This window comes from Sinohyriopsis cumingii, chromosome 4, assembly GCF_028554795.1.
Source record: "Sinohyriopsis cumingii isolate HCF-2022 chromosome 4, ASM2855479v2, whole genome shotgun sequence".
NCBI lineage: Eukaryota > Metazoa > Mollusca > Bivalvia > Unionida > Unionidae > Sinohyriopsis > Sinohyriopsis cumingii.
This window is the reverse complement of record NC_142964.1, coordinates 72027304-72053209: the sequence shown is the minus strand read 5'-3', so window position 1 is coordinate 72053209 and position 25906 is coordinate 72027304. Positions and strand designations below refer to the sequence as shown.

The following is a 25906-nucleotide window of genomic DNA, read 5'->3' as shown; positions in this document are numbered from 1 at the left end:
TCCATAATTGAGAGGGCCTTAGACCACTTGGCCACTCTGGGCCCCCTGTGCATTGTAAAGTGCATTGAATGAAGTAATTCAGTGTACTGTATTTAAAAAAGTTTACCATAACATGGGTATCTTGAATTTTTTTAAGTTGGCAGGCACATGGAGAAAGTGGATGAGGATTTGAAACATTGTGAAAACAATCAGCAGTTACCTTTAATGTAACTAATGTTGACAGCTAGACTTGCAAATTAAACTTCACAGGCCCAGTCTTTTTTAATGACATGTTTGCTGTAAAAAAATAATTAATTTAGTTTGAAATTTCAGATCCTCAGGCAGTAGAGAGACAGATCTCATACCATCCAACAGAGTCATTAGATGACTGTGGTCTCCGATTTCTTCTGGCTATAAGGCACCACAACTACCTCATGAGGATTCTACCCCCCACACAGAGGGTCTTGCTCAAAAAGCAAGGCCTCAAGACATTCAACATTGTCTGGGCCTTCCATTCAGAGGCAACTGAGGTAACATTTTTGCTCACCTGTAAGAGGTACAATAAAACTTTATAGTAAACTTTATGATATGATACTGATGTTATCAACTTTGATGTTGTGGTTGTCGACAGCTGGTTGAAGTTCATGTTTATGATTTAGATTATGGCTCTGACGTATGAATTTAGGAATTTGCATTTATATTTTACTGCTTTATGTTCATTTGTGTTATGATTATCAAGCACTGTTCATGCTAAAATCCACAAATTTGATGATTGTTTGCATCTCTGTTAGTACCTAACCCTTATCTCTTACGTCGCGTGTTTAGGCTCGAATAAACACAAGAAAGAGTGAAAACAACAAGCTTTGAAAAATACTATTTCCCTGGAAATATTCTGTAAAAATGAAAAAATAGAACTTACGATTTTATAGAATCAAATCCAAAAATAATCAAAGAATAATATATGAATAATTTTTTTTTTGTAGACCTAATAACAAAATGTTCAAATGATTTCTAGTTCGAATCCCGATGAAGAATCCAAGATGAAAGACGTATGGTGAAATCTGTAGTGTTAAATTCTACAGTTCCTTATAGAAACAAGAATGATCACTCTGATTTCTGATAGCCGAATGAATTTTTTATTAAAACAACTGTCCTTCAACTATTTTACATAAACACACTTAGTTTCCAGAAAAATAACAGAATTAGTACTTTTGAATCTAAGCAGTTTGAAATAATTCCAATCCAAGTAATTTGAAATAACTCCAAACAGCACAACATACAAATTCCAGTGTAACAGCCCAGCTTCTACTGAGAATAATTTTCCAAAACAGGGTGGTGGGATGAAAAGTTCAAGGGTAATATTACTGACCCCCCCCCCAAAAAAAAACATAGCGTCTGTACAAAAGCATTAATTGTACATAATATACCAGGACTGAACTGTGTGGCTATCTTGCACATGGAATAATGAAGGAGACTATTGATTGTGGGGTCAAATTATCAGATGTCAAGGGTCACTGTGACTGAAAAAAGAAAAATGGTTTCTTCACACACAAAAAAACATAGGTCAACCTCTTAGACCCAGACCAAACTGTGTGGGTATCTTGCATGTGGGATAAGGAAGAAGCCCGTTGGTTCTGCACAAATGTTCAGTTATGCAAGAACGGAGCCTATTAATTTTTGCATCAAAGGTGAAGATTACTGACTGGAAGAAAAAAAATTGTTCTTGAATAATAACATTAATTATAGACCACATGCCTTAACCAAAGTGTGTGGATGGCTTGCACTGAAGTATGGAAGAGGCATATTGGTTTTGGGATCAAACGTTCCAAAGTCACGATTGTTTTGGTCATGAAGAAAATGGGTTTTGCATTATAACTTGTCATAATGTAAGTTTCTTTCATGGAATAATGTTTTGTCAGAGCAATTTCCTTGTCAAAACTTTGTGGATGGCTTCCACTTAGGGTAGTCAAGGTCAGAGGTCACTGATGGCAAGTGTAAGATGAAAATAGTGGTTTCTGCTTATTAAGTATAGTTCATGACCACATACATTGACCAAAGGTTCACCCATTGGTTTATAATCTTTGAGTCAACTATACTATACTGGTGCCTACATTGGTGACTATTAAACTCAGGCTGGGTATAGTGTGCATTGCATGTACTTCTGTGTTTTTTGGCTTTCATATATAAGTAAGACTCAGTAAACTGATCATAAAACATGTGTTGTATTAGATTTTGGGCATTTATCTTTGTAAAAATTAACTGAGTCTAAATAAAATAGAAAATAGATTGGCATTGTTAGAGTCACATTCATAAAAAAACTAGCATGCCAAATTAGCTTCTTTGTTGCAACTTTTTTGTTATTATGTAAAGGCTAGATAGATATTTATTTGCAATTAAATAAAATAAATGATCTCAGTAAGGTTTTGAATAAGAAGGTCTTTAGATTTAATATAAATTTACAGTTATGAAATCCACCATCACATTCTAGAAAATTGGCAGATAAGTAAATGTTGCAAAATATTGCGGTAGTGGGGACTTGGTGATTTTGCCTTTCTGTTAATGTATGTGTTAGTGTATTTTTTATTGTCTTATTAGGAATGGCATATAAAAATAGAGCTTTAAATTGACTTTATCTTTCAGAAGCACATCACTTATTAAAATGATCATCAAATTTCATCTCCATGCAGGAACTGGTGTCAGCCATTCCCAGTGTGCAGAAAGGGGAACCTACCTGGGAAGAACTGAGAGAATTTGGGGCAGGATGGTTCATCACAAACATTAACATCTTGAAGAAAACAATAGAGAAGGTAAGCTGAGACTTGTAGACTTAGGAAAGTACAGTTAAGCTTATCTTAAGAGTCACCACAGGGATGTGTTAAGTCAGGTTGCTGCTTAATTTAGGGTAATTTCTTCTAACATTTTGGTTATAGGGATCTATAGAATAAGGCAGCTTAAGAAGGTGAGGCTTCATAAGGTGATCTCTAAAGCAGAGTCAATCATACTGACAAGTTGCAAAATGGCACCAGCTGTCAGTCAGTTGAAGTATGTTCAAAACTTCAAATAGACTGGTAACAGTCTTCAGGCAGGCTACGTATTAATTACTATGCAATCAGACCAGCACAGTTAAGTTTGTGAGAGTTTAGATTGCCATGGTTGCACAACTACTTAGTAGAAACTTCAGAAAGTAATATGCCATTCAGGCTGTCACGGAGTACTTATTATCATCCAGTCGATCTATCAACAACTGTCAGTCAGTAATTGCATATCAGCAAGTACTGGATATCTGACCAATAGATAATTTCTGAATTAATTTCCTCAGGTAACTCACCACAAACTCTTAAGCCTTTTGGGGGGGGGGGGCAACAGTAATCATATCTGTATCAGTTAAACTGCACACAAAAATTGGATAAGGTGCTTTCCTGTTGGGTCCGATAAATCTGTGTTCTTGGTTTGGGAGGGTTATTGTTCGTATTTATTGTCAAAAATGTTTATATTATCACTGGAAATAGTTCTTCCTAATTTTTTGTTAACATTATGAGTAGTATTCTTATTTAAGAGTTATCCTCATGCAGTATTCATGTATTTATTGATTAGTCTGTTGATTCAAAAAGTGTGTGGTTGCGGAGAAGGCTTAAAGACATTTGCCCAATTCAGACAAAAAAAACTTTTAAAAATATCCTCTGAAAACTGTATTGATTAAACAATAAATTTCAACAATCATAACCCAATCCTAGGAAGCAGATTATTAAGATGTACAGATTGCATGCTTATTGTACTGCCTGTTGGTATAGACACGTTCACAAGCATTGCTAAACATAATTTAGAAAATACAAACATTTATTACTAGTTTCATCGGGTGCTCTGTGCCCGATGCTTCCATAGAGCTAAAAAAATGACAAACTTTTGATCAAAACACAATTGTCAAGTCATGTTGACAACAAAATCACTCTCAGCTTTTCAAGCTGAAGAGTGATCCTTGTATAATTTAAACTTGTGATTTGTTAACCCTTTACCTCATAGAGCATAGATACCAAGTGCAGTGTGCTATAAATAGAACACCTGTTACCTATTCGACTCCATACGCATAGGCCTGCCTGTTAACTGTTAAGCAATGTAGTGTATGTTACGTTTAACAGCAATTTTAACCATTTTACATTTTTGGTACACATCTGTTATGTGTGGAAATATTAAAGAGTAAAGTCCGATTGTTATAGCTGTGTAATTATTTTTCACGGAAGAATTTTTTATGTGCTTTAAAATCTTGAGAGAACTCATTCACCATCAAGTCAGTGAGACCGTGTGACCAGCATTAGCTGCCATTTCTAATACTCAAAATTTACAAATTTTTTGTCTGCATCTACATCACTAAGTCATCTGAATTTGATAATTTATAAAAACTAATTGCTGCCCACATCAATATCAGAGCCTTTACCTAAATTATTGAATCTTTCATAGTTGTGATTCTAATTGTGAAAACTTCGTAAGTACTAAGTCAAATCTGCGACCTCCATTTTGGAGAGTGGAGATTACGAACCAGTTACTTTAAATAGCTGATATCGACCAGAGCATAAACAGTGACCACATGATCTGACGTAATTGTCGTTTGCAGAAATGAATGTAGTATTTAATAGGGGTTTTTCCCCAAAGGTGGCGCTACGAAAACTGGCTTAAAATGGCTAATGTTTATAGCAGACGTCAAAACGCGCTTCCATGTGAATGGAGTAGAGACGTCAAAAGGCGCTTCCATACGAATGGAGTAGAGGTGTCCAAAGGTGCTTGCATGAGGTAAAGGGTTAACAGAAAAGTCAAGTATGGAGGTCAGCTCTTGATATTTTGGAATTGTGTTGTAGAACTGACAGTTATTATGCAATTACCTCAACTACCTGGTTCTCAGAGTCTTCACTGTTTGAACTTGGACACATGGAGGAACTTTCTTCTGTTACACTAACAGTTTCATGGTTTGTAAATGTTCTGTCTTTTCACTCATTTTTAGTAAATTTTGAGCAGTTCCTTGAAAGTGCTGTGAAAGTATTTACGCAATTTATTTTACTGTAAAATTTCAATTTTTGAAAAGTTGATAAGTTAATGTAGTTATTTATTTGAAATATACAATTTCTCCTTTAATATATTCATCGATCACATTAATATTAGGAAAATAAATTCCATGACCTGAAACCAGCCCTCTCAGAAAGCTGCACATTAATCTTTTCCACATTATATATATATATATATATAGTCCAAGGGAAGAAAGTCATGACCGTTACCTTCCTTTTGCCACTGCTGGGTAGCACCAATTTTAAGTTTTCATTCAGTACTATCAACATAGTCCTGCAAGACTTTCTGAAATTCTCTGAATATCTTAGTGATTTCAACCCATCCATCCAGAAAGTCAGTACATTCGAGTGTAGTAAGGCTTTTAGTACATGTGATAATCATTATATTGAGCTCTTGAGCAATAATTATGTGAAGTTTTTTCATTGTGGACTTCATTCTGACCTTATGTTCCAACATGGTATTAATGGTGCATGTTATATGTACTCACTGGATATAAATTACCACTCATTTAAGTGAAGAGAGTTGTTATTTGTTATTTTTCAATTTTTTTTCCCTGTATCTTGTCATCTCAGTGAAACAATATTGACTAAAGGCAGTAAGTAGAAACTTCAGAAAGCTTTAGTCAAAGACAGCATTGATTACAAGCATAGTGGGCAGAAGTCATGATGGTCCCACCCTCCATAATTAGACATGCAGATTGCAATGATTACATCCAGCCAGTTGGATAAACAGGGGGTTGCAGAATTGTTGTCCTCATATTCTTTACATGCACTGGTAGAGCTGCAGGTGCATCAACCTGTACATGAAGCAAAAAGGCAGTTGCTGATTTTGAAACATTTTTTGCCAAATATTAGTTGGAGCTTATGGGAATGTCATGCTACCCCCCCTCCCAATCTAGACTGCTCAATGGGCGAAAGTCCTCCTGCATGTCATAACATGATCTTTAGGCCAGTAATTCCTGGTCTCTTCAAATCTTGATGATCCATTTCAACATTCTTTCATGCCATACACCACCACTCCAGCTGGCGATCATCTAGTCCATCCATCTGTATCTTTGGTGAGCTATGCCACATAGTGGCTGTGGATGGGAAACAAGTTCTCTCTTTCTAGAAACTTCTTCAAAACCACTGTTGACTTGCATCCTCAACCACCTGCAGACAGCCTACTGGTTGGTGCCAGACGTCTTCATTTCCATCAACATTGGATTTAATTATTTGCAAAACAAATGGGCAATCCAGCATGTTTCAGGGGGGCTGTGGATTTCATTTATCCAGCCATCTCTCCTTTGATCAAAACTATGTAGAAGGAGATCTGATAATTACTTCATAAGTGGGCAGTGGGAATTGTTCAGGAACCAGACACTCAAGGGTTTTATTCTAGGCTCTTTCTAGTGTCAAAAGCCAGCAGAAAGCTCAGGCTGATTATCGACTTCATTGGTCACATAGATACATTGCAGCAATCAATACATACAGTCAATCAAGTTTTTTGTCAAAAGGGATGAATGTATGGTCAGTCTGGACTAGACAGATGCATATTTACACATCCCTGTTTACCCAGCCTCATGCAGAGAGATGCCTCCAGGGCACATGATTGCATGAATTGCATAAGATTTGATCAAATTTGCACACTTGGAAACTAATGGTATGAGAAGCCCCACAATTTGTTTAAAGTCATGCATATGAAAATGTACTCTTCACAATGTGCAATTTGTATTCAGCTGGTCACCCTTAAAATGCTTGTTATGACATAAGTCCTGCTGTATTGTAGAGCTTGTTTTGACAGGTTTTTTTCATAACTGTTGACACATCTAGGGTCTTCGGCATGACATGAATGCTGATGGAAAAAAACAAGTGAGTTATTTTCAATCCAAAAATGGGTGTTAAATACAAGTCCAGTTTACATGCTTGATGGACAAAAGCAGACGGCATGTTAATAACCCCCTCCCTTTCTGTGATATTTCAAAATTAAATATTGAAAAGGCAGAATAACAAGCCAAATTAAAATAAAGACAATTTAAAAACAGGATGCAATTTTAATTTCCTTACTCAAACAATTTAGCTCAGCTGGATTTTGTGCTACATAACAATATAGCTCTGTAAGGATTAAGATAAATTTAATAAATAAGAATCACAATACCTCTGTCTGAACAAGCAGACTATGGAATTAATGGACTTAAAATCCTAATGTAGCATTATGGAACAGATAGGTAGAGCGTGTTTTCCGTCATACAAAATCCAATCATTCTGCTTTAGAATGGGGTTCCTCATAAAGATAAGATTCTCAGGATTCCCTCCTCCTATTACCAATTCTAACGTTAATGTTCCCAGGGAATGTATTCAAATGAGAAAGCAAATTTTGTGGTAAATTATATCTCTCTGAGAATACTTATCCATTAAAACCCTCCTAGTTGATGCATTGCTTAGCTTAAAACTAGTGCCACAGTTGTGGTAAAGGGTAATGGGTTTCCTTCGTTGGTTCATATGGTATATAGATGAACAAGATGGAATGTGGAGGTAGCCGAGTTTATTTTCCTAACAATAATTTCATTGGGTAAGTGTTCATTGTCAGAGATAATTTACTAAAATAAACTTGTTAAAAATTTTATATCCTTTCTAAACAATAATGTTTTTGATGTTTTTGTAATTGTTGATATTCTACATAAACAAACAAAAACATCTTTCAGTTTCCTATACAGGGTGATATTCCAAGAATAAGGGGCAATTATCTCAGTTCTGGTGATTTGTCTGGGGATATCATGTTTGTGTCATAGTGCCAGTTTAATTGTTGTTGTTGTAGGGTTTAACGCCATTTTTCAGCATACGATAGGCTATACATGGCGGCCAGTATTGATGGTGGAGGAAGAACCCGGGAAAACCCGGGAAAGAACCACTGACCCACGAGAAGCTACTGGCAGGCTTTCTCACATACCCACATAGGCTGAATCTGAGACTCGAACCCATGCAGACAGAGGTGAGATGGCAGTGAGCCGTAACGGCAAGCGCTTTAGACCACTTGGCCACTTGGGGTCCCGTCAATTTAATGATGACCAGTTATGTTTGTCTTGTACATGTACACGAAAAATTACCTTTCATGCTCCAACTACAAACAGCATACACCCAGATCCATTATCACATAATGCACTGGCAGATCTAAATCTATGAAATTGATTAAGAATAGTCAGTAGAACAAAACAAAATAAACTTTGGCCCATTATGCAACAGCAGATCAAGGTTTATATTGCTTTCATTTGGACTGGGCTTGTAAGCAGTTTAAGATACATGATCAGTGTATACTTATAGGGAGGTATGAGGAGATGGTGAATGTTTTCTTTTATGCAACATACCTTAGCAGACACCTCTATATAATGTACATCTGCTCATAAAGGCAAGCTTTGAGCATTAATTATCAATTGTATACTTTTACCACAGTAAAGGATTCCTATCCATGTTAAAGATAATTCTGTGAACTGTTGAACATCCTTTGTAAACAGGTTTTATGTTAATGTATGTACTTGCTTCTTCATCAAATCCAACTGCATGTTCTGCCAATGTGTAATTTGCCAGCAGGGCATGTTCTGTGTTTTTTGTTATGCTGATTAGCAAACTGCATAGGCCAAATCTTTTGACACATTATGCTATGGTAGACCTGGGTCATTGCAGTTTGTATATTGATTCAGCTTATATGGGAGTATACATGGTGCTCCACACTAGTAGTTTGAATTCAGTATTCTTCATTGGATATCAAGTTACACATATTTCCCGTGCCCATGAATATATGTGCCAGCAAAGATCTAATTTTTAGAAAATCCACACAAATTAATACCCATGAAAGTATACAATATCAGAGTATTTGATTATTGTTCTGCAATTTTTGTGCTGATTCACCCAAGATTTAAAATTTAACTGGTTTTCAAATAGTAGGCTGACATAAAGATAAAAAATGAAATCACTATATAATTTATTATTTACAGAAGAGGTGTAAAATATTCTCTCTACAAGGCTTACTTTAATTCTTGTTGCATCTTTTAGGTTGCAAAGTCAGCTTTCCAAGCCAAGAAAGACCCCATGGATTCTTGTGTTTTTTACATGGCTTTGAAGAAAAAGAATATACTCTGGGGACTCTTCAGGTAAACAAACCCTGTATAAAAAGGGAAAAGATTGATTTTAGATCTGCATTCTGTTTTAAAATGGCAAAACATAAGGATCACATTTCAGATGTAATTGCTGTCATCATTAGGATTCTGTGCCAAAATGTCATTGACTGTCATATTGTACATAAATTGTTGTAATCAGCTGAAACTTTGGTTTACTTATTCCTGTTTATGATGGTTTTATTGAAGCCATAAAAGTGACCAGCAGTGATAACCACAAAATACCTTACATGTGAACCTCCCATAAATTGGTTCTAATTAGGCAAGAAATAAAACTGAATTATATAATTCATTTAGCAATGATTTTTAAAATTAAACAATTTAAATGGGATCCATGATCATATCCACATTATAAGAGGGACAACAGTATATTGAGGGGTTTTTATAGTGAGAGACTACTGTATAATATAGTATGACTCAAGATGTGCCCTGAAATACATGGGTTTAAATTTTGTCCACATAAGCAGAAAACTAGACAATTATAATACAGTGATGTAAAAATCTACCAAACTATTTTTATGCTCCACTAGAGACAGAAGAAGTGCCCATTGTGTTATGCTTATCTGGCCCTCCATCCTTACATCAGTCAGTTCCATCTGGTTAAGTTATTTTCATGGCTGGGTTCACTTTCATGGCTAGGTCATACTTCTTTATGTGGATATCTTTTAGTGAGAGCAGCATCTTAGAAATAGAAAGCGGATCAGGTGAGCTTATGCCATGGTCCTATATAACTTTATGTTTCGTACACTGTGCATTTTATATTCTCTATTATGCATCCTTTAGCCATCAAAATTTGCTATTTTTGAGTTTTTTTAAGGAACTGCTTGACCAGTTTGCACCAAATTTTGCATGAATCATTTGTGCCATTAAATGCCTTAAAGTTTAAAAATTGAACATGGCTTGTCAAAAACCAGTGTTCACAGTCAGAACAAAGAAGACAAAATGCATGTTACGCAGAATTCATGGCCAACTGGTCTTGTATTAGGCTGTTAAGGATAGGTCATTCATTGAGTTCTTTGAAGCCTAATTAGGCATCTTATTCAATGAAGTCTGTTTACAATTGGCTTGAAGAATGCATCTTCATGTATGCATGTGTCTTTGCAAGTATAAGATTGTCTTATTCAAAATGTTGGTCATTGAGATTTATATTTTGATGCCCCAGAGTTTTCAAGTATTTATACAAGTCCTTTTGGCAGTGTGTGTGTGTGTCTGTGTGTGTGTGTGTGAGAGAGAGAGAAAGAGAGGGAGAGGGAGGGTCAAAGTAGGCCTTTGTGAACTATTTGTTGTAAAAGTATCATCTCTTGTCATGTTTGTTTGCATTGCTACAAGGGAAAGGTCATGGAGACTTTTCTTGTGGTTATAATGATCTCTGTTGTAGTCTCCATGCTTCAGTATCATGATGAGTCATGTCTGTCCATCTGTCTGTCTCAACAGATGTTTTTGTGTCCATCTGTTAATCACTGTTTTAATCACTATCTTCACAGATTGAGAGAGGTTAATCATATTTGGTATAGTATTTCATTAGGATGAGTCTGTGACAATTTCTAATCTTGGATGCAAAGGTCAGATTTACTTGGGTAATGTGAACTCTTCCTCTATCTTAGTTTTCATCTACAGCATTGGAGGGGCGGTGATAAATTTGGTGCATGAGTATATAACATTGTAGGTTTCAGATCCAGAATGTACACTTAATGGTGGTTGGAAATGAGGCTGGGGAAGGAGTTTGTGATGACTTCAACTTCTAGTTTAAGTACTGTTTCAAGACTGGCAATTTGTACAACAGGCTCAGGAAGCAAAACTTTAAATTTTTACAGAATCTTTAAAGGTTTATCAAATTGTAATATGTAGTTGTTTGCTTTTTTTTAAATGTTTTTTTACAAGCAGTCACACATTTCTATTACAACCAATGGTTGGGATTTTTGTTTATTGTTGTTGTGAATTGTAGAATTTGATTTTAAAATATGGTATTGGAAAAAAACCTCATCTCTGCTATTTAGGCTCACTTTATCATTGATGGTTACACTGCTATTTAGGCTCACTTTATCATTGATGGTTACACTGCTATTTAGACTAGACTCACTTTATCATTGATGGTTTGACTGCAATTTAGGCTCACTTTATCATTGATGGTTACACTTCTTGGTAAAATTTATGATCTGTTTATGAGGCTACATATGCTAATGTTTTTTATTTTTTACAACTCTCTCTGAGACAAAAAGAGGTATATCGAAGTTAAAACTTATCAAGATAAATAGGAATATCATGAAATATATTCCCTTAATGTGTTCTTTTAATACTAGAAAGAATTATCATACTTGAAAAGTTGACTAATATGACCTCCAAAATGGCCACCATGGTGGCCATTTTGAAAATCTTGCTATTGCTACTCTTGGTTGGATGTTCATATCAACATGAAGTTTTCACCTGAAGAATTCTTACAATGCCTAGTTGATCCTAAATGAAACTGGTGCTGAATTGACCTCCAATATGGCTATCATATCAGTCATCTTGAAATTTTTATCACTACTCATTGTTGGCTGTTCATATTGACATAGCATTTTTACTACATGACTTGTTATGATGTCTTCTTGGACTGGAATGAAAATGATGCTGATCAGACATCCACTCTGGCAATCATGGGTGCCATTTTTTAAAATTTTGTTATTGCTACTCAGCTTGGTCATTTCAGCATAATTACCTAAATGACAGTGATGTCAGATTTACATTCAATATTGTTTTTGGTGAAGAATATCAGAGATGGTTCAACATTCAGCATTTAACTTGAACAAACTGTCATATCTTAGATTCCTGGAAATTATTATTGTCCAGTGTGTGTCCATTCAAGGCACTCTTGTTTATGCAAACCTTTGTTTAAGATATATTCATGTATTATGACATATGTGATTTATTTTGTCAAATATCATTTGTTTATGATCATGCCATGGTCAGTGAAGTGAAGGCAACATCAGTATGACATATAGTTTATCATAACCTAGGTTTCACACTTTGTTATTATTAGTATGTCATGTTCAAAACCTTGGTGAGAAGCTGCATTTAAATGAGTACAAAATACTTCTATCATATAAATAGGTTACTATGATCAGACTTCAGCAGCTTTTGGTTGACTGTTTTATTAAATTTTGATTCAAAGGTACTGGATATTGTTGACTTGTGAAAGAAGAAAAAGCATCTCAGATTTTATACATAGTTTTCAAAAGTATGTCAGTAGGACCTATATTTCATTTGTCAGTGACTTGCCATGGTTTTTCACTGGCCATGCCTTAGTCATATACATTGATTTCCCATGGAGCAGCTACAGTGTGTTGGACTTTGAAGGTTCATGTGTGAATCCTGTCCAGACCAGGCTGTCTTTGTTAATTTGAAGCCAGATACATGTACTTTTTAAATTATTCCACTTTCCTCAACCCTATATATCCTCTGATTTGTTGTTGTACAGTCACTTTCCTTGCTATTACTTTACAGTTTGGGATAGATGGGTCTCCAAATACATGTGTATTCATCTTGAGATATATATGCATTAAATATTTAAATCTGCTGAATATTTTTATTTAATGTAATTTTTTTCTTTAATATAATATATAACAGGTCAGTTGAAGACAAAAAAATGGCTGACTTCTTCCGTAATGACTTCACTGAGGATAGATGGAGAAAAGCAGCCCTGAAGAATGCATTTGCTCTTTTGGGCCGTCAACGTTTTATGCATGCTGCTGGATTTTTCCTTCTGGGTGGATCATTAGAGGATGCTGTTGAGGTAATGTTCTAGTTCTCTAGGTTGCACTTTGCATTTCTTAGACACTATTGCACATAGAGTCCTGCAAGCTGGTAATAAGATGTCAGATGGAGTAATAAATCTTTCAGTGAAAATATGATCACTGACATATTTCACAATTCAACATTTTGTCTTAACCATTTTGTAGGTTTATATTTTCAGTCATTATTGATTATGGAGTTACAATACTTGGTATGTAATTATATCATGAGGAACACTTCAGTCTTAAGTGAAAACTAGTTCAAATGCATTACCCAATCATAGTACATTAGGAATAGATCACGTACCTTGCAAATTCAGCACCTCCGCAAAATAAGTTCCCATCTGTTGGCTTGCTTGTACAACAGAGGTTCCAGAAAGTTGTCTGCTTACCGTAGTGAAAGTCACACCAGGGTGGTTTCCCTTGGATGGTGGGATTGACACCAAATCCTGTCAGTTCATCACTTTCTACATATGCTCATGCTGGCAGGCATTCTCCTTGAGGCCTCACAAATATGGAACGGATTTGTGCCATTTCATCAGATGAGCAATTCTTTGGAGTTTACTCAATACAATGAAGCATTCTCCAGCTGTGTTTTTTGTCTATATCTTGCTCTACATGCATTGTAGATGAATATTTCACATTTCATTTGTCAAACTTTGTAATACATTAATTATGTTATTATCCTTTTCTTTTCCTGCTCTAGGGTCTATAGTACTCTATTCAACTCATAACCTGACCTTGTTACAAATTTGGTCAAGTAATTTATTCTGTTATTACATGCAACATCATGCCTGTAATTTACATGGGCATTTTTATTATTTCCATCCAGGTAGGATTAAGTCCATGTGGTGTGAATGAGTCAAACTAGTTAAAGACAATCATAATGCATGGTTGTATTGTATGGGGTGCAATTTAGGCCATACCTGTGCTGTTTGTTTCTGCAGGTCTGAGTATGTATGAGCAACTGTCTTTGCCAAACAACTGACTCAGGCAAAGGAACGAGCTAAAAAGCAACCAGTCAAAGATGCAGATGTCATAAGTATTGCTGCCACCACCACCTATGAGAATGACTTCTTTTTAGTTGAATCTCTTATAGTGGAAAGCTCACCCATTCAGAAGAAGATTCTGCAATCTTCTCACACAGCCCCAACCACATCATTGCCCTCATTGCCAAAAAAAATACCTGTCATTATGATTGGTCCAGTCCAGTCTTGGTATTGATGGCCCATGTAGACCATTAGTGGATATGCTGGCAGCACATGCACAGCCCAGTACTGTGAATTTTCCAGCACTGACAGAGCCTTGGCTTGTGCCCTCAGTTTCTTGACCTAGGTATTGAGATATTTTTTCACAGTATACACAGATCCAGCTTCAAGACATAGATAGTGCCCCAACATCTGGATGCACCCATCTCAATTCTGACTCTGACTTGGATACCCTTGTTGAAAGGAATCTGTGAATCATCTTGGGCTACTTACTGGCAAAAGTATCCTGGACTAGAACAGGGCAGGTTCATCACCAGATCCAGCACCTATTAAAAATTACAGTTGACACCTTATCATGAGACATACAGTACGAGTCCGAGACCATCTATTAAACACACATTGAACACATGGAAATAACCATGTCCAAACATTCCAGACCACTGTCCTTGTTTACATAGCCTTTAAATTTGTGTCCAACTCAGTTATCAAATGCACTACAGGAGGTGTCTCTTTCACCTCACTCTTCTGTGTTTGAAGATTCATCCTCATGATGTCTAGAGAAAAATCACCTTTCTATTCATTGATCAAAGATGTTTTCAGGTTTTGTCTGCTGCCACTTTTCACTGTTGGCCACATACAAAATTACTGAGGTGCCCTGAGTGGCTGAGTGGCCGAAAGTGCTCTCCGTTATGGATCACTGCCATCTCATCTCTGTCTGCATGGGTTCAAGTCTTGGATTCGGCCAATGTGGGTATGTGAGAAAGATTGCCAGTAGCTTCTCGTGGGTTGGTGGTTCTTTCTGTTTTTTTTCCCCCGAGTTCTTCCTCCACCATTAATACTGGCTGCCATGTATAGCCTATTGTGTGCTGAAAAATGGTGTTAAACCCTACAACAACAACGACAACAAAATTACTGCATCCATCAATCAGTCAAAAAGACCAGATCAAATAAAACTACAGCAGTTAGGTTGAGTTGGTGCCTTGCTATATTGTATTAAGAGGCAGCTACAAGATGCAAGTGCTGACAGGCCTTTATTTTCATATTGACACACATTAATTTCAACCCATATTTCTTCAAGACACACACATGCAATATGTTTTCATACAGATATCCAAGCTGTGAACAGAGATGTTTTGGGCCTGGGTATCTAATGATGGATTTTTTCCTCTGCACCAAGCAACTGGGTCTGAATGTGTTGTGATAGGATCCATGCTGGATGTAGTTTTATCTGAACACAGTCTAGACAATTCCATTGAGAACCCTGCAGATCACCCTTTGAAGTCAGTCTTGTATTTTGGCTTGCATAATTAATAAAGCAGCTCAGCACATACTTGCTAGTACATCAATTTACAGCTTGCAGAGAGAGATGACTTTCTTTTCATATCCTTCTTCCAGAAAGATCACCACACAGCCATTCTTGGGTCACAACCACTTTCTTCATTCTTTTTTTTCATTGCCAGATAGAAGAGGTCAGGGAAACAGGCCATTGTTGGCTCAAATCTGCATAGATATAGTACCCATGAATCCTGCTCTTCTTTCTGAGGAAAGATCAGAGTAACCCGAAGGAAATCGCAAAGAGGAAAACTGTTCTCCAAATCCTTTCCCATGATGAGAACTTGGTATCCAAGGGCCACAGATGACAAGATATTGGGAGACAAGGATTGCTTTTAAACCAGTTTTTTTCCCCAACAGGTTCCATTGTGGAGGAAATGATGCCATTTTCACACTGCCATTTTGTCAGACATCACACTGGGGGGAAGACACTTTACAGTTATGACCAGAAGATCGTGCAAATTGTCTTGAAGGTCCTCCAGACCACATTCAGCACCCCTCCTCCATTGTTAAGGACTGTATTCACTACAGACATCTCAGAAGACCCATTCTTCTCACAAAAATGGCAGTAAAGATTGTTCATTATAAACTTACTGGGATTTGCTCCAGACTGCTCATATTCGCCATGGATGATAGCAACCATCATTGGTTGTAGTTCAGAATTCTCTCAAACTGTTCATTCAGGCACTGTGAATTATAAATGAGACACCAAGATTCATTTTCAGTGCTGTGCAGTCTGTTGATTTTGCTGTCATCCGAAGCCTGCAAGATGTGTCTGTCCACATTCCCATTCACAAATTCACAAATCTTTCCTGAAATTCCTGTGGTTTGCATTGAGGAACATGGTATTCTAGTTTGAATATCAGTCTCTGGGTCATCAGAAGAATTTTATGGAAAGAGTTGTGTTGCACTTCTCAGCCACTTCTATGTTGGTGACTTACAGTAACTTGGACAACATTCCACAAAAGTTCTAGATAAATTATCTTTCATATTCAGATATGAAATCTTCATTTCACTTGCTTCTCTTTGGATTCCTTTTCAACAAGAGCAAATCCTTTCTCATCCTAACTCAGCATTTCACCCACATGAGTGCTGAGTTAAAAAAATTCTCTCTCAGGAACATGTCTTGATAATAATTTTGATAATCTTTGTTTACTCAGAGAAATTAATTTCAGGTTGGTAATTTCTTCACCTCTTGCATCTTCGCAGTGCTGAATCGTATCATATCCTATGAACCTGTTTACAAGACTGTTGCAGATGATTCTTCTATCACAGTGGTGGCTAAAATTTTGTTCACTGACCAAGCAATCCCAGTTTTCAGATGCATGAGGTGCTATCTCAGCAAATGGGGAATTTCACTTGGCTAATGGCAGGTATTCCACTACAGAATCGACTGCCAGAAATTATGATCAGCATAGATACTAGCTTGACATGGTGAATTGTTCACCTCCTTTTTCCCCCTTTTAAGAAGTTGGTATGGTTTGGCCTCTTCAAGAGTTTTCATTACACGTCAATCTCCTGAAGATGTATTGCCATTGTGAATACCTTTGAACTGTTGTGAGGAGGTTGTCTGGAGAGTGCATTCTCTGTCTGACAATGTGATTGTCATTAAATTGTGGTTTATGACTTTAGTTCTAGAACACATATATGTACTTTGAAAAAAATTGTGGAGAGCTTGTACTTGAGTTATGCAGAAGGTTTATTCATTTTGGAATCAATAGGTCCAAAGTCATTATTGCTCAGATAAAAATGGGTTTTGCAGAAGAACTCCAAGACCACATACCTTGACCAAAGGCTGAGGATTTTGAGACCTGATGGTCCTTAAGCTTCAGGTATACCATACTCTTCTAGTGCCTATATTGAAGACTATAAAACTTGATACTTTTGTATAATATGATGTTCGGGAGTATTCTTTTTAATGTTTTAAAAATTAAAAAAAGTCAAAAGTAACAGTTTATTAGTCATTACTTGATCCATCATAGCCATCATTTATCATGATGCTGGATCAGAATCAAGTGTTTGTCACAACATTTTGACTTACTCCACTATATGGAGTATGACTAAACCTAGGACCAATCAGAAATGCACACAGGAATTTACATGCAGTTCTTCCTGGCAGATTAGCTTGTGTCTTGCTGAAAATCTTGCTTCAAAAGAAATTATTTACAAAATCAGTATGCAGCCATAGGTGAAAATAATATTTTTGTTGGTTGAAGCCACAAGTCTAAAGCACATGTTTTTGTCACAGGATATACTGGTTTGTGCAGTTGTAAATCAGACCATGTAGAAGATGCATATTGTACATCTCCAGGTTAATGAATTATTGATTCATTTTCGGTGAGTCAGTGAATGTTACTTGGTAATAACGAAGGAAAATGTTAAATAAATGGTAATTATGGTTTTATGGTATTGCCATCATCCACTGTTTGTCATTTATAGTGTGTCTGTTAGCAGTTGCATGTTACCACTCAGGTGGCCATATTTTAAAAAAATTAAACTTGAAATATATGATTAAGATTTTGAACAAGTTCAATGATCCAGATATTCACATATTGATATGGATTTGCATCTGACAAGCTGAGCTCGTTATTACTTCTGAGACAATATTTCTGTTCATATTTAGATCACACTAGGAATATTATCATATCATCAGGATCATAGGCTGTTTTGATATGAGCAATAATTATGCATACTAATGAGGTTATCATTGTCTGGCTGAGACTTTTACCTCTATAGAGGTTGTATTTCTGAAACGATTTCGATCAAACATGGACATATCATCATCAAGATTTTGGATGAGTTAAGTCATGGCATGATCCATGGATAATAATGAGGTGATCCTGCTTCTGGTTGACTGAGCATGATACCACTCTGGATACCATATTTCTGATCTGATCTTGATCAGAATGGAATATGGGCCCTTATTAGATATTTTATAATGAAATATTGAAATATATCAGTGGGAGAAATTTTATTGCTACTGGGGATATCACTTTTTGAACTACCTTTTTTCCATTTAGAAAATATATATGTCCTTAAGTGTGTTCTTCAGACCTGTATTTCCATATTTATGCCTATTTTATATTTTTCTCATTTTCCTTCTCTCTCCCACCCTTCCTCTCTCTCTTCCCATGGGAATGAATAGATCATAAAATGTGTCAACACTGTTGACCCACTAATATACACTTATGTCCAATCAATCAGTAGGTGCCATGAAGAATGTATAACAATGAACCTCAAAGAACAGAAAGCAGGCTTTGGGTATAAACCTTTTTAAAATTAACTTTCCACATGAATCCTGTAGATTTTCAATGATGGAACTTACATGACCTGTTGCTATTCAGTAGGCCATGTTACCCATACTGCATGGTATGTAATACCTCTTACAATTAACTACAACATTTTTAGGAAAAACTCTTGCTTACAATGAACAATAAAATTATTTAATTAGCAGTTTTGACTTGAAATCACAATGTGACTAGTTTGATAATGTGAGATGTTCCAATCTGATTGGCTGAACTTGTTGGAAGATGTTCCAGTCTGATTGGCTGAGTTTGTTGGAATATTTTCCTATCAGATTGGCTGTGTTTGTTGGAAGTTGATACAATCTGACGGGCTGAGCTTGTTAACAGTCTGGAAGATGATCCAATCTGATTGGCTGAGCTTGTTGGAAGATGTTCCAATCTGATTGACTGAGCTTGTTGGAAGATGTTCCAATCTGATTGACTGAACTTGTTGGAAGATAAGGTTGTAAAAATTGACATGATATTTGTTTGGGAGATAGTTTAGGATAGGGTCGTGTTCTTACAACACGACATAAGCTTGCTTAGTGAAATATTCATCTGTTAAATTTATATAAGCAATGTGAGTGATTTCAGGACCACTTAGGCTTCTTGTTTTAAAGAGATACCTCTCTTGAAGTCATTATTTTGATTCTAACATGATGAATTAACCAAAATTAGGCTTGTTGACCGTAGTCACACTATAATTGACCCATGGTTATATAGCATGCAAGCATCAGACTGTGAAATGTTATGTGATACTGCCAAGTGCCTTTGGTGAGATGTGATGTCAGAATAGTTATCTTCTGTGTTAAGAAATTGATCAGTTTCTCTACATGGCTTGAATAGGTTGATGAAGGGTTTTCGTTTTAAAAGGAGATGCACATTTATAAGTACCATTCTATAGTGTTTTTACAGTGTTCTTGTCCTTTTTTGAGTACTGTACCTATTCTTTAGTGTCCTGTTTTTACAGAGTTGTTTTACATTTGCGAGTACTGTATTAGAGTGTAACAGTCTAGTAATACATGTACTGACTCATATTTTTCAGGTGTGCATTGATAAACTGGATGATATCCAGCTGGCCCTTGTGATCTGCAGACTCTATGATGGGGAAGACATCATGGCTTCAAGTGTCCAGCGGATCCTTAATATGCACATCCTTGGCAGAAATCCAGAGGGTGGGGATACTGACCCTAATAAGGCCCATCCAGACCCCTTCCTCAGAAGCATGGCACTATGGCTGTTGAAAGATTATAAAGGAGCTCTTCGAACCCTGTTGCATGAAAAAAAAAGCATTGGTGGAAATTTTGAAGATCAAATGGAATTTGACAGTTTTGTAACGACAAGTGTATTCAACTTTTATAACTACCTGAGGACTCATCCATTACTAGTGAGGCAGAGATTGGCCAAAGCGGCTCCCAGCATGAGAAGAAAGAGTGTCATTCCAGGTTTTACCCAGCAACAAAGCATCATGGCAGAAATTGAAGATGAGGCTTTTTCATGTGTGGATAAAATCACACCCATGGAGAGAAGGTTATTTTTCTCAACAGCTCATGCTCATTGTAAGAATGGTTGTCCGATTCTTGCACTGGAGGTTCTGTCAAAATTGCCTTATGTAGAGGTAAAGGAGATGCCAGATTTTGAGGCGAAAATATTGGAACCAATGCATGAGGAGAATGAAGGATGCATTTCTACAGGAATTCTTGGTGATTTCAGTGACAGCTCACAAAGGGCAGACTATGTTGATTGGAGTCAACCAGTGACAAGTATAAGATTGGAGACGGCAAGCAGTTTTGATTGGAGCAGTCCTGAAAGTAACATATGCAGTAGAGCTAATGATATTGACTGGGGAACACCTGTCAAAAAATTTGATGATGAAGAGTTGAAACTTGATTTTAGTATTGGCACATCTGATGCTGAAAGTGAGGCTGAAGGAGATCTTGATGTGAGGGAATCTTGTTCTATTCCATTTGCAAGAGAAGGCGTGCCTAGTATAATGATTAGGAATGCAAGTGAGGACACTTTGATTCAGAATGAGGTTCCAGATGAGTTCAGAGAGTTGAAATGTAAGATTGAGCAGCTCAGGCTGGAGCAGGAAATGAAGAAGAAAGTGACTCAACAGGACATTTTTGCTCAGCAGTACAAATTTATTGCATGCTTGAAGATTTTAATGGAAGAAATGCGGACCCTGGCCACGGGTTTTGAAGTGGATGGAGGCCAGTTGAGGTTCCAGCTATACATCTGGTTGGAGAAGGAGGTGGAGGCAATGAGGTCCTTATGTGGTTATGGAGATGAAGAGGAACAAGATGACATAAAGACAGTTATTAGTGACGGTGAGTTTTGAATGGCAGACTATGTGCAGTCCTATTTAGATAGGTTGGCCCAGTGGCCTAATGTGCTTGCCTTTAAAGATTTGTCACACATCTCACTTCTTCCTGTTTTAACCCACAAAATCAAACCAGATCCCATAAAAACAGATGACTGTAGTTATTGTGCTTTCTGCAAATGAACAACAAGATAAAGGTATTGGTATTTTAAACTCCAGAGACAGTAGCATTTTAATTGTCTACATGTAGGCATTGTAATATACTCTTACTGTGCAGCTCAAATTGATGTTATCATTACATGATAGTGTCATTGTTATGGCATCACTTTTTTCCCATGGTTTCTTATTGCACTGTAAACTCTTGGATACCATAGATGGGGTATTAAAATGGCATGGTTGCTTCTTCTGTCTCTTCATAAATAATAAAAAGATAAATGCTTTGTAAATTTAATATTTGCTGTTGTAGTCCTTTGAAGGCTGCTCCGGTGGCCTAGTGGTTAGAGCATCTGCCGTGGATGCGGGAGTGTGTGGGTTCGATCCCTGGCAGTGTCATACCTAAGATTTACAAAAATGGTACTAATAGCTGCCTCGCTTGGCGTTCAGCATTAAGAAGTTAGTGTTAGGACTGGTCAACCTGGTGTCAGGGTAATGTGACTGGGTGAGATATCATGCTACATGTATGCAGCTTGATGCCCCAGTGCTAGACATCACTATAAACTGCTACACTGCAGACATCATAGCAATATCACCAAAATTTTTTTAAAGCTACGTTAAAAATCCAAATCACACACACACACACACACACACACACTCTGTAGTCATGTGAAATAAAATGAGAAGGTAAATGTTTTAGTTGCCTCTTATAATTTGGTTTCATTGTAATCATTATAAAAGTGATATGGCTTTTGTATTTACACATGAAAAGTGACAATCAACCTTTTTAGCTATGTCTGCAAGTTTTTCTGAGTACCTAATTAAATGCAAAGTTTTGGTCTGTGATTTGCAGATGTGTTTGTTGTATTGTTTCAATCAATTGAAGTAGACCTGCTTTGTATTATTATGTTAATTATGTCTCTTCTATCAGATAAGATAAAGGGGGTGCAATAAAAATAAACATTTAAAAACCATGCAAATCCTACCTGTGTAGGAGCTAGCGGTCATGCTCTCAGGGCCATCTCATTTCAATTGACCAGTTGAACACTGTTTTAAATATTATTTATGTAGGTAAGATAATTAAAGTGTCTGACATTAATCAGCGCTTTATCATACTAATTCACAAATGTGCTCAAGGTTAGCAGGGGATGCAAGTAAAAGGAGTACAAGCTTTGTTTCACAGATATGCTTCATTATGGAGAAACAAGTTCCAAGTTGTAGTGAACTTAATACTCCTGAATTGGCACTCACAGGTTTGTGCAAGGATTACTTCCAAAGAAGTCATGGAATTTTACTAATGGAACAATGTGAGACAAAAGCAAGTTCCATAAATTAAATGTCCCTAGCTTTTAAAAAAAGGACACTTTGTTTTGTTGTGAATCAACCATAACACTTGAATATATCTGAATTCACATGCAAAAAGAAGTGACTTAATGCAGTTTTTTTTGCAGGTACAGGTGATGTGTTGAAACCTCACTGAGTAATATTTTTAATGATCATAAAATCTTGAAAATAAAATTGATAAAGAGAAACAAAATTGTAGAAAGCATTTTATTAGCAATTAGTCCTAATGAGATCATTCAGTGAGCATTAAACAATTAAACCTGATCCTCGTACTCATGTTCTCATTGTTGATGTCCAGTGAGGATAGCATCCCTGTAATTTTGTCAGAGGACCTCACTAACTTATTCCCCACTTACACTTTGATTTGTGTTTCTGGACCCTGTTGTTATTAAGTGAGAGTTGTAGTGTTTATTTTAATGCTATTTAACTTTCAGATCGAGTATTAAAAAAAATCAAATGTTGACGAACATAGTTTGTTATTACAATATGATATTTCCAATTCACTTCTCCCTATTTTTGCATTTACTTTGCCCTATTTAGACATGAAGGAGATGTCAGTTTACCTAAATTTTCAAGTCTAGCATGACCTCATAAGACAGGTAAAAAAGATTCCAATAATTGACATTGTGATAGTGTGACAGGGTGACATTATTAGTTTCAAACCATCTCACATTGGTCCAGCATTAGTATTTTTGGCATAATATTTGTAACCTGACAGTAAATGTTCAAAGTAGTGATTAAACATTGCAGTATATTGCTTAAAAATCATCTCACTAAATTTTTAAATAAAAAAAATTGTTGTGATAAATATCACTTTACAATGTGGCAGATACCTAAAATCAAGATATTGAGATAGAGTTTCTGAAAGTACATACATTTATTGCTTGTTTTAAAGTTTTATGTATTATCTTCCAATGCACTAGTATGGTATATCTGTTGATCTTTCTTGCAGTCCCAACAGAATCCAATATTGAAATAGATGAATCTTTGACATACCTAGATTCTCCTCGGAGTCTACAGCGGAGTATGTCCAATAGATCAGACTCCTCACTCAACAAAGCAAGCCTACATGAGGTCATACTTGCTGACAAAATGGACTTTGAAGCAAAACTGGAGCGAATGGCAAGGCGCAAACTGTGGCTAAAACAGCATCAACAAATGTTGAGAACATTAATTGCGTATTGTATGTTGCAAGGAGCTGGAGGAGGTGGTCTGGCTTCCGTCCAGATGGAACTTTTGTTGTTACTCCAGGAGCTTCAGCAAGAAAGGCCACAACAACAGTTATTATCTCCCTTGCCATTTCCAACAACACTACCTCTCTTGTCAGCCTGTATTGCAAGTTCCAAGACAGTAACTGCTGATCCAATACAGCACATTCAGTGTTTAACACAGGACCTTCTGCACACAATAATCGAGTTCACATCCCCACCTGGTTTATATGGTGCTCTGAATGTTATGTTAGTCATGCAGAATCTGAGCATCGCGCTATCATCATGTGTATATCAATGTCTCTGTGATAGTGACAGCTTTGTTGTTTCTCTGAATGAAAACCAGGATGTTGGGCTGGAGGGTTTTACTAGGTAAGTGTGGTCTTCATTTTTTATTTCACTGGGACACTGCTCATGCATGCTTTAGGTATCTCTGCTCTCTTGGGTTCAGTTCTATGTTCTGATATGTTCAAGGCTAAGTGGTCACTGATCCAATCACTTGTGCAGTTGAAGAGAAATAAATAAATAATAATAAATAAATGCACTGTATACAGAAAATATTTTATTGGCAACGTTCTTCTTTTATGTCTGTATTTGCAAAGTAATGAATGTGGTTAGTGTATATAGTGTTACCACTGTCCATTCATCCATTTGGCTACATCTCGTTTTTGTTGTGATAAGTCATGTCCATCTGGGCATCGTATCACTGACTTTCTATGGCCTGCCTTGATGGAAGCTGGACATATCAATCACTTTGGTGTTCATGTGCAAGTCCATCCATACTCTAGACTAACCTCAGTATTAAAGATATGGGTTGCAAATATCCTTATCTGTTTGCTGTCTAATCAAGAAATTCAAAGATATGCCATTATCATAGACATTTGTTTTGTGGTTTTATAAATTTCTACAATAATTATTCACTTTTCCAGTATTAAATGTTTTGAATCAGTTGTAGAGTCAGACTGCAGCACAGTTTTGCACAGTTTCGTTATCAAAGGCAGTTGTTTTATTTTACTCTCACTGGAAATTGGTAATGGGATATTCCAACCAGATATTGGTTGTAGTATATTCCAACTGGAAATTGGTAATGGGATATTCCAACCAGATATTGGTTGTAGGTTATTCCAACTGGAAAATTGGTAATAAATTATTCCAGAATTGTCTTTGATTTGTTTATCCATGGAACTATCAAGTAAACACCTTAATGAAGTAAAATTCAATGGTCACTGTATAGTTTACAGTTTGTGGGGAAATCCATAGCAAATCAAAGGAATAAACTCTGGTTTGCAGCTGCCACCTGATGAGACCTAAAGGTTGAAACAATTTTTGCAACATTTGTTTTTAAAAGAATATATATTACAGACAGTAGATTCATTGTCAATGCAGGATCTCTGATATGTCTTTGTGTATGTGTGCATTTGTGCTTGCATGTGCATATTTTTTTTGTTTTAATATATTTTTCCTATCCATCTCTCCATTCAGCATACTCAATTTTGTTTTGGGTGTACAAGTTTCAAAACTTCTCATGATTTCCTTATGAACTTTATACACAAATCATATTCATTGTCAAGATATGTCTTTTAATTTTTGGAATTCTTATGATTCATGATTCACATACTGAATTGTACTTTTGCTGTTACCATATATACTCACCTACATGTCGCATCCAACTGCAGACCTTACAGATACTCTGGCAGATCATGGTCTATGCAGTTTGAAAAGACTAATCAATAGAACAAACAAAAGAGATGGGTTGGTGTGATATCAGATATGGCACTGTGTTGTTTGCAGTTGGACCTGACTTGTCAAAGATTACCTACAGTACCCATACTTGTCACCAGAAGCTTTAAAGAACTAACCGATTTTAAACAAGTAAACTCACATTATGCCCATACATTTTTTTTTTAATATGGAACTTAAAATTCAATAAATCCTTCATTCTGATAATAGACATTTTGGCATGGCATGAGATATAAAAGACTCGTCTTTTTGTTTACTTAGTTACCACATTCCAGCCATAACACAGTCTAATATGAGCAGTTTCTGCATGAAAAATGTGTTGAATAGTCTTGTATCATGTCATTGATGATTTGATTGTAG

The 25906-nt window shown here is 36.3% G+C and overlaps 1 protein-coding gene across 1 annotated transcript in view; it reads left to right on the top strand.

Annotated features, from left to right (window-relative positions):
- Window positions 1-25906, top strand: part of LOC149801431 (dmX-like protein 2) — a 212399-nt gene that overhangs the window by 110694 nt on the left and 75799 nt on the right. Inside the window, exons 21-26 of the mRNA XM_089955559.1 lie at window positions 313-509; window positions 2667-2786; window positions 9063-9160; window positions 12791-12956; window positions 19824-21108; window positions 23551-24178. Of these exons, the coding sequence (XP_089811685.1) occupies window positions 313-509; window positions 2667-2786; window positions 9063-9160; window positions 12791-12956; window positions 19824-21108; window positions 23551-24178 (2494 nt within the window). The remainder of the gene's footprint in view (window positions 1-312; window positions 510-2666; window positions 2787-9062; window positions 9161-12790; window positions 12957-19823; window positions 21109-23550; window positions 24179-25906) is intronic.